The 13779-nt window shown below is 58.1% G+C and overlaps 1 protein-coding gene across 1 annotated transcript in view; it reads left to right on the top strand.

Annotated features, from left to right (window-relative positions):
* Window positions 1-13779, top strand: part of VPS9D1 (VPS9 domain containing 1) — a 74855-nt gene that overhangs the window by 48673 nt on the left and 12403 nt on the right. The window contains exon 11 of the mRNA XM_075576833.1: window positions 4919-5048. Coding sequence (XP_075432948.1) covers window positions 4919-5048 — 130 coding nt within the window. The remainder of the gene's footprint in view (window positions 1-4918; window positions 5049-13779) is intronic.

Raw genomic sequence — 13779 nt, 5'->3', positions numbered from 1 at the left:
GACGAGCAGCGCACTCTCACTTTCAGACGAGCAGCGCACTCTCTCTTTCTATTATTATTTTTATACATTATGCGGGGGGGGGGGGTCTTTGGAGCTGACCCCCATCAATCTCTGCAGACCCCCTGCTTCCTGAGACAGACCCTCCGTAGGGTGGACCGGTATCTCCTGCAAGTTTAAATCTCCCGCACCACGGCCCCAGTGACCGGGACATTTAAACAGCCCGGAGATACCGGCGCCCCCTACCGTATCTCCGGAAGCAGGGGGGGGGTCCGCGGAGATGAGATGAATGGGGTTCAACTCCGGAAACCTGATGTTCAAACACCAGGGGGCAGTGCTGGCTTCATCAGGACCACGCGGCGGGAAAGCACGGACCACATAATCATGTCCGCCCCTAACCCGCCCCTAACCCGTTCCTAACCCAGAATCATGTCCTCCCCTAACCCGCCCCTAACCCGTTCCTAACCCAGAATCATGTCCGCCCCTAACCCGTTCCTAACCCAGAATCATGTCCGCCCCTAACCCGTTCCTAACCCAGAATCATGTCCGCCCCTAACCCGTTCCTAACCCAGAATCATGTCCGCCCCTGACCCGCTCCTAATCCAGAATCATGTCCGCCCCTAACCCGTTCCTAACCCAGAATCATGTCCGCCCCTAACCCGCCCCTAACCCGTTCCTAACCCAGAATCATGTTCGCCCCTAACCCGCCCCTAACCCAGAATCATGTCCGCCCCTAACCCGCCCCTAACCCAGAATCATGTCCGCCCCTAACCCGTTCCTAACCCAGAATCATGTCCGCCCCTAACCCGCCCCTAACCCAGAATCATGTCCGCCCCTAACCCGTTCCTAACCCAGAATCATGTCCGCCCCTAACCCGTTCTAACCCAGAATCATGTCCGCCCCTAACTCGCCCCTAACCCAGAATCATGTCCGCCCCTAACCCGTTCCTAACCCAGAATCATGTCCGCCCCTAACCCGCCCCTAACCCAGAATCATGTCCGCCCCTAACCCGTTCCTAACCCAGAATCATGTCCGCCCCTAACCCGTTCTAACCCAGAATCATGTCCGCCCCTAACCCGCCCCTAACCCAGAATCATGTCCGCCCCTAACCCGTTCTAACCCAGAATCATGTCCGCCCCTAACCCGCCCCTAACCCAGAATCATGTCCGCCCCTAACCCGTTCCTAACCCAGAATCATGTCCGCCCCTAACCCGCCCCTAACCCAGAATCATGTCCGCCCCTAACCCGTTCCTAACCCAGAATCATGTCCGCCCCTAACCCGTTCTAACCCAGAATCATGTCCGCCCCTAACCCTTTCCTAACCCAGAATCATGTCCGCCCCTAACCCGTTCCTAACCCAGAATCATGTCCGCCCCTAACCCAGAATCATGTCCGCCCCTAACCCGTTCCTAACCCAGAATCATGTCCGCCCCTAACCCGCCCCTAACCCAGAATCATGTCCGCCCCTAACCCGTTCCTAACCCAGAATCATGTCCGCCCCTAACCCGTTCCTAACCCAGAATCATGTCCGCCCCTAACCCGTTCCTAACCCAGAATCATGTCCGCCCCTAACCCGTTCCTAGCCCAGAATCATGTCCGCCCCTAACCCGTTCCTAACCCAGAATCATGTCCGCCCCTAACCCGTTCCTAGCCCAGAATCATGTCCGCCCCTAACCCGTTCCTAGCCCAGAATCATGTCCGCCCCTAACCCGTTCCTAACCCAGAATCATGTCCGCCCCTAACCTGTTCCTAGCCCAGAATCATGTCCGCCCCTAACCCGTTCCTAGCCCAGAATCATGTCCGCCCCTAACCCGTTCCTAACCCAGAATCATGTCCGCCCCTAACCCGTTCCTAGCCCAGAATCATGTCCGCCCCTAACCCGTTCCTAACCCAGAATCATGTCCGCCCCTAACCCGTTCCTAGCCCAGAATCATGTCCGCCCCTAACCCGTTCCTAGCCCAGAATCATGTCCGCCCCTAACCCGCTCCTAACCCAGAATCATGTCCGCCCCTAACCCGTTCCTAGCCCAGAATCATGTCCGCCCCTAACCCGTTCCTAGCCCAGAATCATGTCCGCCCCTAACCCGCTCCTAACCCAGAATCATGTCCGCCCCTAACCCGTTCCTAACCCAGAATCATGTCCGCTCCTAACCCGTTCCTAACCCAGAATCATGTCCGCCCCTAACCCGTTCCTAACCCAGAATCATGTCCGCCCCTAACCCGCCCCTAACCCAGAATCATGTCCGCCCCTAACCCGCCCCTAACCCAGAATCATGTCCGCCCCTAACCCGTTCCTAACCCAGTATCATGTCCGCCCCTAACCCGTTCCTAACCCAGTATCATGTCCGCCCCTAACCCGTTCCTAACCCAGAATCATGTCCGCCCCTGACCCGTCCTAACCCAGAATCATGTCCGCTCCTAACCCGTTCCTAGCCCAGAATCATGTCCGCCCCTGACCCGTCCTAACCCAGAATCATGTCCGTTCCTAACCCGTTCCTAACCCAGAATCATGTCCGCCCCTAACCCGTTCCTAGCCCAGAATCATGTCCGCCCCTAACCCGTTCCTAGCCCAGAATCATGTCCGCCCCTAACCCGTTCCTAACCCAGAATCATGTCCGCCCCTAACCCGTTCCTAACCCAGTATCATGTCCGCCCCTAACCCGTTCCTAACCCAGAATCATGTCCGCCCCTAACCCGTTCCTAACCCAGAATCATGTCCGCCCCTAACCCGTTCCTAACCCGTTCCTAACCCAGAATCATGTCCGTTCCTAACCCAGAATCATGTCCGTTCCTAACCCAGAATCATGTCCGCCCCTAACCCGCCCCTAACCCAGAATCATGCCCGCCCCTAACCCGTTCCTAACCCAGAATCATGCCCGCCCCTGGCCCGTTCCTAACCCAGAATCATGCCCGCCCCTGGCCCGTTCCCTCCGGGAGGAGCGTATGTGGGAGGCACGGGCAGAATTTGTCACCCGGGGGAGGGAGCCGCCAGATATATCCTGTAACTGTGCAGGAATATTTCCCCGTGGACATGTACACTATGAGAGGAATCCCCTACGCCACGAACCAGTCAGTGTAAGAATCGGTGACCTCGTGATAACCCAGCTCCGGAGTGCCTTGTTGCTTTACAGAATAGGATTAAAGGGGCAGTGTTCTCTAACCTGCCACTTTTGTGCAAACGGTTCAGCTTCATGGACACGTGGCTGGATCTGTGTACTGTTTAACCCTCAATGTGTGTGTTATAATGTACCCCGTGGTCTCTCCCCAGGCACGCTGCTCTTCCTCTCAATTCTTCCCGTGGTCTCTCCCCAGACACGCTGCTCTGCTTCCCGTGGTCTTTCCCTCTCGCTGCTTCCCGTGGTCTTTCCCTCTCGCTGCTTCCCGTGGTCTCTCCCTCTCACTGCTTCCCGTGGTCTCTCCCCAGACACGCTGCTCTCCCTCTCACTGCTTCCCGTCGTCTCTCCCTCTCGCTGCTTCCCGTGGTCTCTCCCTCTCACTGCTTCCCGTGGTCTCTCCCCAGACACGCTGCTCTCCCTCTCACTGCTTCCCGTGGTCTCTCCCTCTCGCTGCTTCCCGTGGTCTCTCCCCCTCACTGCTTGCCGTGGTCTCTCCCCAGACACGCTGCTCTCGCTCTCACTGCTTGCCGTGGTCTCTCCCTCTCACTGCTTCCCGTGGTCTCTCCCCCTCACTGCTTGCCGTGGTCTCTCCCCAGACACACTGCTCTCCCTCTCACTGCTTCCCGTGGTCTCTCCCTCTCACTGCTTCCCGTGGTCTCTCCCTCTCACTGCTTGCCGTGGTCTCTCCCCAGACACGCGGCTCTCCCTCTCACTGCTTCCCGTGGTCTCTCCCCAGACACGCTGCTCTCCCTCTCACTGTTTGCCGTGGTCTCTCCCTCTCACTGCTTCCCGTGGTCTCTCCCCAGACACGCTGGTCTCTCCCCCTCACTGCTTGCCGTGGTCTCTCCCCAGACACGCTGCTCTCGCTCTCACTGCTTGCCGTGGTCTCTCCCTCTCACTGCTTCCCGTGGTCTCTCCCCCTCACTGCTTGCCGTGGTCTCTCCCCAGACACACTGCTCTCCCTCTCACTGCTTCCCGTGGTCTCTCCCTCTCACTGCTTCCCGTGCTCTCGCTCTCACTGCTTGCCGTGGTCTCTCCCTCTCACTGCTTCCCGTGGTCTCTCCCCCTCACTGCTTGCCGTGGTCTCTCCCCAGACACGCGGCTCTCCCTCTCACTGCTTCCCGTGGTCTCTCCCCAGACACGCTGCTCTCCCTCTCACTGTTTGCCGTGGTCTCTCCCTCTCACTGCTTCCCGTGGTCTCTCCCCAGACACGCTGGTCTCTCCCCCTCACTGCTTGCCGTGGTCTCTCCCCAGACACGCTGCTCTCGCTCTCACTGCTTGCCGTGGTCTCTCCCTCTCACTGCTTCCCGTGGTCTCTCCCCCTCACTGCTTGCCGTGGTCTCTCCCCAGACACACTGCTCTCCCTCTCACTGCTTCCCGTGGTCTCTCCCTCTCACTGCTTCCCGTGGTCTCTCCCTCTCACTGCTTGCCGTGGTCTCTCCCCAGACACGCGGCTCTCCCTCTCACTGCTTCCCGTGGTCTCTCCCCAGACACGCTGCTCTCCCTCTCACTGTTTGCCGTGGTCTCTCCCTCTCACTGCTTCCCGTGGTCTCTCCCCAGACACGCTGCTCTCCCTCTCACTGCTTCCCGTGGTCTCTCCCCAGACACGCTGCTCTCCCTCTCACTGCTTCCCGTGGTCTCTCCCCAGACACGCTGCTCTCCCTCTCACTGCTTCCCGTGGTCTCTCCCCAGACACGCTGCTCTCCCTCTCACTGTTTGCCGTGGTCTCTCCCTCTCACTGCTTCCCGTGGTCTCTCCCCAGACACGCTGCTCTCCCTCTCACTGCTTCCCGTGGTCTCTCCCCAGACACGCTGCTCTCCCTCTCGCTGCTCGCTCTGGATCTGCCCTCCAGCTCTCCCTGTAAGGACCAATGTCTTGAATGTTTAGAAGAGAGCTTCTTCCCTCCTCTCTGGCCCCCGCTGCTGGCTCTCTACAGGTAACCACCCTCCCTCCCCCCGCACCACACCTTTATTACCCCACCCAAGGGTAACTAAGTGCTCCTGTGACAGTGTGACATGCAGAGCAGCGTGATCCTGTGACAGTGTGACATGCAGAGCAGCGTGATCCTGTGACAGTGTGACATGCAGAACAGCGTGACCCTGTGACAGTGTGACATGCAGAGCAGTGTGATCCTGTGACAGTGTGACATGCAGAGCAGTGTGATCCTGTGACAGTGTGACATGCAGAGCAGTGTGATCCTGTGACAGTGTGACATGCAGAGCAGTGTGATCCTGTGACAGTGTGACATGCAGAGCAGCGTGATCCTGTGCAGAGCAGCGTGTGCCTGTGACAGTGTGACATGCAGAGCAGCGTGATCCTGTAACAGTGTGACGTGCAGAGCAGCGTGTGCCTGTGACAGTGTGACATGCAGAGCAGCGCGTGCCTGTGACAGTATGACATGCAGAGCAGCGTGATCCTGTGACAGTGTGACGTGCAGAGCAGTGTGATCCTGTGACAGTGTGACATGCAGAGCAGTGTGATCCTGTGACAGTGTGACATGCAGAGCAGCGTGATCCTGTGACAGTGTGACATGCAGAGCAGCGTGATCCTGTGACAGTGTGACGTGCAGAGCGGCGTGATCGTGTGACATGCAGAGCAGCGTGACCCTGTGACAGTGTGACATGCAGAGCAGCGTGTGCCTGTGACCGTGTGACATGCAGAGCAGTGTGTGCTTGTGACAGTGTGACGTGCAGAGCAGCGTGACCCTGTGACAGTGTGACATGCAGAGCAGCGTGATCCTGTGACAGTGTGACATGCAGAGCAGCGTGTGCCTGTGACAGTGTGACATGCAGAGCAGCGTGACCCTGTGACAGTGTGACATGCAGAGCAGTGTGATCCTGTGACAGTGTGACTAGCAAAGCAGTGTGATCCTGTGACAGTGTGACGTGCAGAGCAGCGTGACCCTGTGACCGTGTGACGTGCAGAGCAGCGTGACCCTGTGACAGTGTGACATGCAGAGCAGTGTGATCCTATGACAGTGTGACATGCAGAGCAGCGTGCTCCTGTGACAGTGTGACGTGCAGTGCAGCGTGATCCTGTGACAGTGTGACGTGCAGAGCAGCGTGATCCTGTGACAGTGTGACGTGCAGTGCAGCGTGATCCTGTGACAGTGTGACATGCAGAGCAGCGTGACCCTGTGACAGTGTGACATGCAGAGCAGTGTGATACTGTGACAGTGTGACATGCAGAGCAGCGTGATCCTGTGACAGTGTGACGTGCAGTGCAGCGTGATCCTGTGACAGTGTGACATGCAGAGCAGCGTGATCCTGTGACAGTGTGACGTGCAGAGCGGCGTGATCCTGACACAGTGTGACATGCAGAGCGGCGTGATCCTGTGACAGTGTGACGTGCAGAGCGGCGTGTGCCTGTGACAGTGTGACGTGCAGAGCAGCGTGTGCCTGTGACTGTGTGACATGCAGAGCAGCGTGTGCCTGCGACAGTGTGACATGCAGAGCGGCGTGTGCCTGTGACAGTGTGACATGCAGAGCGGCGTGTGCCTGTGACAGTGTGACGTGCAGAGCAGCGTGATCCTGTGACAGTGTGACGTGCAGAGCAGCGTGTGCCTGTGACAGTGTGACGTGCAGAGCAGCGTGTGCCTGTGACAGTGTGACATGCAGAGCAGCGTGATCCTGTGACAGTGTGACGTGCAGAGCGGCGTGTGCCTGTGACAGTGTGACGTGCAGAGCAGCGTGATCCTGTGACAGTGTGACATGCAGAGCAGCGTGATCCTGTGACAGTGTGACGTGCAGAGCAGCGTGTGCCTGTGACAGTGTGACATGCAGAGCAGCGTGATCCTGTGACAGTGTGACGTGCAGAGCGGCGTGATCCTGTGACAGTGTGACGTGCAGAGCAGCGTGATCCTGTGACAGTGTGACATGCAGAGCAGCGTGACCCTGTGACAGTGTGACATGCAGAGCAGTGTGATACTGTGACAGTGTGACATGCAGAGCAGCGTGATCCTGTGACAGTGTGACGTGCAGTGCAGCGTGATCCTGTGACAGTGTGACATGCAGAGCAGCGTGATCCTGTGACAGTGTGACGTGCAGAGCGGCGTGATCCTGACACAGTGTGACATGCAGAGCGGCGTGATCCTGTGACAGTGTGACGTGCAGAGCGGCGTGTGCCTGTGACAGTGTGACGTGCAGAGCAGCGTGTGCCTGTGACAGTGTGACATGCAGAGCAGCGTGTGCCTGCGACAGTGTGACATGCAGAGCGGCGTGTGCCTGTGACAGTGTGACATGCAGAGCGGCGTGTGCCTGTGACAGTGTGACGTGCAGAGCAGCATGATCCTGTGACAGTGTGACGTGCAGAGCAGCGTGTGCCTGTGACAGTGTGACGTGCAGAGCAGCGTGTGCCTGTGACAGTGTGACATGCAGAGCAGCGTGATCCTGTGACAGTGTGACGTGCAGAGCGGCGTGTGCCTGTGACAGTGTGACGTGCAGAGCAGCGTGATCCTGTGACAGTGTGACATGCAGAGCAGCGTGATCCTGTGACAGTGTGACGTGCAGAGCAGCGTGTGCCTGTGACAGTGTGACATGCAGAGCAGCGTGATCCTGTGACAGTGTGACGTGCAGAGCGGCGTGATCCTGTGACAGTGTGACGTGCAGAGCAGCGTGATCCTGTGACAGTGTGACGTGCAGAGCGGCATGATCCTGTGACAGTGTGACATGCAGAGCAGCGTGTGCCTGTGACAGTGTGACGTGCAGAGCAGCGTGATCCTGTGACAGTGTGACGTGCAGAGCAGTGTGTGCCTGTGACAGTGTGACGTGCAGAGCAGCGTGATCCTGTGACAGTGTGACGTGCAGAGCGGCGTGATCCTGTGACAGTGTGACGTGCAGAGCAGCGTGTGCCTGTGACAGTATGACATGCAGAGCAGCGTGATCCTGTGACAGTGTGACGTGCAGAGCAGTGTGATCCTGTGACAGTGTGACATGCAGAGCAGTGTGATCCTGTGACAGTGTGACATGCAGAGCAGCGTGATCCTGTGACAGTGTGACATGCAGAGCAGCGTGATCCTGTGACAGTGTGACGTGCAGAGCGGCGTGATCCTGTGACAGTGTGACATGCAGAGCAGCGTGACCCTGTGACAGTGTGACATGCAGAGCAGCGTGTGCCTGTGACAGTGTGACATGCAGAGCAGTGTGTGCTTGTGACAGTGTGACGTGCAGAGCAGCGTGACCCTGTGACAGTGTGACATGCAGAGCAGCGTGATCCTGTGACAGTGTGACATGCAGAGCAGCGTGTGCCTGTGACAGTGTGACATGCAGAGCAGCGTGACCCTGTGACAGTGTGACATGCAGAGCAGTGTGATCCTGTGACAGTGTGACTAGCAAAGCAGTGTGATCCTGTGACAGTGTGACGTGCAGAGCAGCGTGATCTTGTGACAGTGTGACGTGCAGAGCAGCGTGACCCTGTGACAGTGTGACGTGCAGAGTGGCGTGATCCTGTGACAGTGTGACATGCAGAGCAGCGTGTGCCTGTGACAGTGTGACGTGCAGAGCAGCGTGATCCTGTGACAGTGTGACATGCAGAGCGGCGTGTGCCTGTGACAGTGTGACGTGCAGAGCAGCGTGTGCCTGTGACAGTGTGACATGCAGAGCAGTGTGATCCTGTGGCAGTGTGACATGCAGATCAGCGTGTGACAGTGTGACATGCAGAGCGGCGTGTGCCTGTGACAGTGTGACGTGCAAAGCAGCGTGATCCTGTGACAGTGTGACATGCAGAGCGGCGTGTGCCTGTGACAGTGTGACGTGCAGAGCAGCGTGATCCTGTGACAGTGTGACATGCAGAGCGGCGTGTGCCTGTGACAGTGTGACGTGCAGAGCAGCGTGTGCCTGTGACAGTGTGACATGCAGAGCGGCGTGTGCCTGTGACAGTGTGACGTGCAGAGCAGCGTGTGCCTGTGACAGTGTGACATGCAGAGCAGCGTGTGCCTGCGACAGTGTGACATGCAGAGCGGCGTGTGCCTGTAACAGTGTGACATGCAGAGCGGCGTGTGCCTGTGACAGTGTGACGTGCAGAGCAGCGTGATCCTGTAACAGTGTGACGTGCAGAGCAGCGTGTGCCTGTGACAGTGTGACGTGCAGAGCAGCGTGTGCCTGTGACAGTGTGACATGCAGAGCAGCGTGATCCTCTGACAGTGTGACGTGCAGAGCGGCGTGTGCCTGTGACAGTGTGACGTGCAGAGCAGCGTGATCCTGTGACAGTGTGACATGCAGAGCAGCGTGATCCTGTGACAGTGTGACGTGCAGAGCAGCGTGTGCCTGTGACAGTGTGACGTGCAGAGCAGCGTGATCCTGTGACAGTGTGACGTGCAGAGCGGCGTGATCCTGTGACAGTGTGACATGCAGAGCGGCGTGTGCCTGTGACAGTGTGACGTGCAGAGCAGCGTGTGCCTGTGACAGTGTGACATGCAGAGCAGTGTGATCCTGTGGCAGTGTGACATGCAGAGCAGCGTGTGACAGTGTGACATGCAGAGCGGCGTGTGCCTGTGACAGTGTGACGTGCAAAGCAGCGTGATCCTGTGACAGTGTGACATGCAGAGCGGCGTGTGCCTGTGACAGTGTGACGTGCAGAGCAGCGTGATCCTGTGACAGTGTGACATGCAGAGCGGCGTGTGCCTGTGACAGTGTGACGTGCAGAGCAGCGTGTGCCTGTGACAGTGTGACATGCAGAGCGGCGTGTGCCTGTGACAGTGTGACGTGCAGAGCAGCGTGTGCCTGTGACAGTGTGACATGCAGAGCAGCGTGTGCCTGCGACAGTGTGACATGCAGAGCGGCGTGTGCCTGTGACAGTGTGACATGCAGAGCGGCGTGTGCCTGTGACAGTGTGACGTGCAGAGCAGCGTGATCCTGTGACAGTGTGACGTGCAGAGCAGCGTGTGCCTGTGACAGTGTGACGTGCAGAGCAGCGTGTGCCTGTGACAGTGTGACATGCAGAGCAGCGTGATCCTGTGACAGTGTGACGTGCAGAGCGGTGTGTGCCTGTGACAGTGTGACGTGCAGAGCAGCGTGATCCTGTGACAGTGTGACATGCAGAGCAGCGTGATCCTGTGACAGTGTGACGTGCAGAGCAGCGTCTGCCTGTGACAATGTGACGTGCAGAGCAGCGTGATCCTGTGACAGTGTGACGTGCAGAGCAGCGTGATCCTGTGACAGTGTGACATGCAGAGCAGCGTGTGCCTGTGACAGTGTGACGTGCAGAGCAGCGTGATCCTGTGACAGTGTGACGTGCAGAGCAGCGTGTGCCTGTGACAGTGTGACGTGCAGAGCAGCGTGATCCTGTGACAGTGTGACGTGCAGAGCGGCGTGATCCTGTGACAGTGTGACGTGCAGAGCAGCGTGATCCTGTGACAGTATGACATGCAGAGCAGCGTGATCCTGTGACAGTGTGACGTGCAGAGCAGTGTGATCCTGTGACAGTGTGACATGCAGAGCAGTGTGATCCTGTGACAGTGTGACATGCAGAGCAGCGTGATCCTGTGACAGTGTGACATGCAGAGCAGCGTGATCCTGTGACAGTGTGACGTGCAGAGCGGCGTGATCCTGTGACAGTGTGACATGCAGAGCAGCGTGACCCTGTGACAGTGTGACATGCAGAGCAGCGTGTGCCTGTGACAGTGTGACATGCAGAGCAGTGTGTGCTTGTGACAGTGTGACGTGCAGAGCAGCGTGACCCTGTGACAGTGTGACATGCAGAGCAGCGTGATCCTGTGACAGTGTGACATGCAGAGCAGCGTGTGCCTGTGACAGTGTGACATGCAGAGCAGCGTGACCCTGTGACAGTGTGACATGCAGAGCAGTGTGATCCTGTGACAGTGTGACTAGCAAAGCAGTGTGATCCTGTGACAGTGTGACGTGCAGAGCAGCGTGATCTTGTGACAGTGTGACGTGCAGAGCAGCGTGACCCTGTGACAGTGTGACGTGCAGAGTGGCGTGATCCTGTGACAGTGTGACATGCAGAGCAGCGTGTGCCTGTGACAGTGTGACGTGCAGAGCAGCGTGATCCTGTGACAGTGTGACATGCAGAGCGGCGTGTGCCTGTGACAGTGTGACGTGCAGAGCAGCGTGTGCCTGTGACAGTGTGACATGCAGAGCAGCGTGTGCCTGCGACAGTGTGACATGCAGAGCAGCGTGTGCCTGTGACAGTGTGACGTGCAGAGCAGCGTGATCCTGTGACAGTGTGACATGCAGAGCGGCGTGTGCCTGTGACAGTGTGACGTGCAGAGCAGCGTGTGCCTGTGACAGTGTGACATGCAGAGCAGTGTGATCCTGTGGCAGTGTGACATGCAGAGCAGCGTGTGACAGTGTGACATGCAGAGCGGCGTGTGCCTGTGACAGTGTGACGTGCAGAGCAGCGTGATCCTGTGACAGTGTGACATGCAGAGCGGCGTGTGCCTGTGACAGTGTGACGTGCAGAGCAGCGTGTGCCTGTGACAGTGTGACATGCAGAGCGGCGTGTGCCTGTGACAGTGTGACGTGCAGAGCAGCGTGTGCCTGTGACAGTGTGACATGCAGAGCAGCGTGTGCCTGCGACAGTGTGACATGCAGAGCGGCGTGTGCCTGTGACAGTGTGACATGCAGAGCGGCGTGTGCCTGTGACAGTGTGACGTGCAGAGCAGCGTGATCCTGTGACAGTGTGACGTGCAGAGCAGCGTGTGCCTGTGACAGTGTGACGTGCAGAGCAGCGTGTGCCTGTGACAGTGTGACATGCAGAGCAGCGTGATCCTGTGACAGTGTGACGTGCAGAGCGGCGTGATCCTGTGACAGTGTGACATGCAGAGCAGCGTGTGCCTGTGACAGTGTGACATGCAGAGCAGCGTGTGCCTGCGACAGTGTGACATGCAGAGCGGCGTGTGCCTGTGACAGTGTGACATGCAGAGCGGCGTGTGCCTGTGACAGTGTGACGTGCAGAGCAGCGTGATCCTGTGACAGTGTGACGTGCAGAGCAGCGTGTGCCTGTGACAGTGTGACGTGCAGAGCAGCGTGTGCCTGTGACAGTGTGACATGCAGAGCAGCGTGATCCTGTGACAGTGTGACGTGCAGAGCGGCGTGATCCTGTGACAGTGTGACATGCAGAGCGGCGTGTGCCTGTGACAGTGTGACGTGCAGAGCAGCGTGTGCCTGTGACAGTGTGACATGCAGAGCAGTGTGATCCTGTGGCAGTGTGACATGCAGAGCAGCGTGTGACAGTGTGACATGCAGAGCGGCGTGTGCCTGTGACAGTGTGACGTGCAAAGCAGCGTGATCCTGTGACAGTGTGACATGCAGAGCGGCGTGTGCCTGTGACAGTGTGACGTGCAGAGCAGCGTGATCCTGTGACAGTGTGACATGCAGAGCGGCGTGTGCCTGTGACAGTGTGACGTGCAGAGCAGCGTGTGCCTGTGACAGTGTGACATGCAGAGCGGCGTGTGCCTGTGACAGTGTGACGTGCAGAGCAGCGTGTGCCTGTGACAGTGTGACATGCAGAGCAGCGTGTGCCTGCGACAGTGTGACATGCAGAGCGGCGTGTGCCTGTGACAGTGTGACATGCAGAGCGGCGTGTGCCTGTGACAGTGTGACGTGCAGAGCAGCGTGATCCTGTGACAGTGTGACGTGCAGAGCAGCGTGTGCCTGTGACAGTGTGACGTGCAGAGCAGCGTGTGCCTGTGACAGTGTGACATGCAGAGCAGCGTGATCCTGTGACAGTGTGACGTGCAGAGCGGTGTGTGCCTGTGACAGTGTGACGTGCAGAGCAGCGTGATCCTGTGACAGTGTGACATGCAGAGCAGCGTGATCCTGTGACAGTGTGACGTGCAGAGCAGCGTGTGCCTGTGACAATGTGACGTGCAGAGCAGCGTGATCCTGTGACAGTGTGACGTGCAGAGCAGCGTGATCCTGTGACAGTGTGACGTGCAGAGCGGCGTGATCCTGTGACAGTATGACATGCAGAGCAGCGTGATCCTGTGACAGTGTGACGTGCAGAGCAGTGTGATCCTGTGACAGTGTGACATGCAGAGCAGTGTGATCCTGTGACAGTGTGACGTGCAGAGCGGCGTGATCCTGTGACAGTGTGACGTGCAGAGCAGCGTGTGCCTGTGACAGTATGACATGCAGAGCAGCGTGATCCTGTGACAGTGTGACGTGCAGAGCAGTGTGATCCTGTGACAGTGTGACATGCAGAGCAGTGTGATCCTGTGACAGTGTGACATGCAGAGCAGCGTGATCCTGTGACAGTGTGACATGCAGAGCAGCGTGATCCTGTGACAGTGTGACGTGCAGAGCGGCGTGATCCTGTGACAGTGTGACATGCAGAGCAGCGTGACCCTGTGACAGTGTGACATGCAGAGCAGCGTGTGCCTGTGACAGTGTGACATGCAGAGCAGTGTGTGCTTGTGACAGTGTGACGTGCAGAGCAGCGTGACCCTGTGACAGTGTGACATGCAGAGCAGCGTGATCCTGTGACAGTGTGACATGCAGAGCAGCGTGTGCCTGTGACAGTGTGACATGCAGAGCAGCGTGACCCTGTGACAGTGTGACATGCAGAGCGGCGTGTGCCTGTGACAGTGTGACGTGCAGAGCAGCGTGTGCCTGTGACAGTGTGACATGCAGAGCAGTGTGATCCTGTGGCAGTGTGACATGCAGAGCAGCGTGTGACAGTGTGACATGCAGAGCGGCGTGTGCCTGTGA

Source organism: Ascaphus truei, chromosome 19 (genome assembly GCF_040206685.1).
Source record: "Ascaphus truei isolate aAscTru1 chromosome 19, aAscTru1.hap1, whole genome shotgun sequence".
In the NCBI taxonomy this organism is placed as follows: Eukaryota; Metazoa; Chordata; class Amphibia; order Anura; family Ascaphidae; genus Ascaphus; species Ascaphus truei.
The sequence above is the reverse complement of the archived record's forward strand: the minus strand, read 5'-3'. Positions and strand labels throughout refer to the sequence as shown.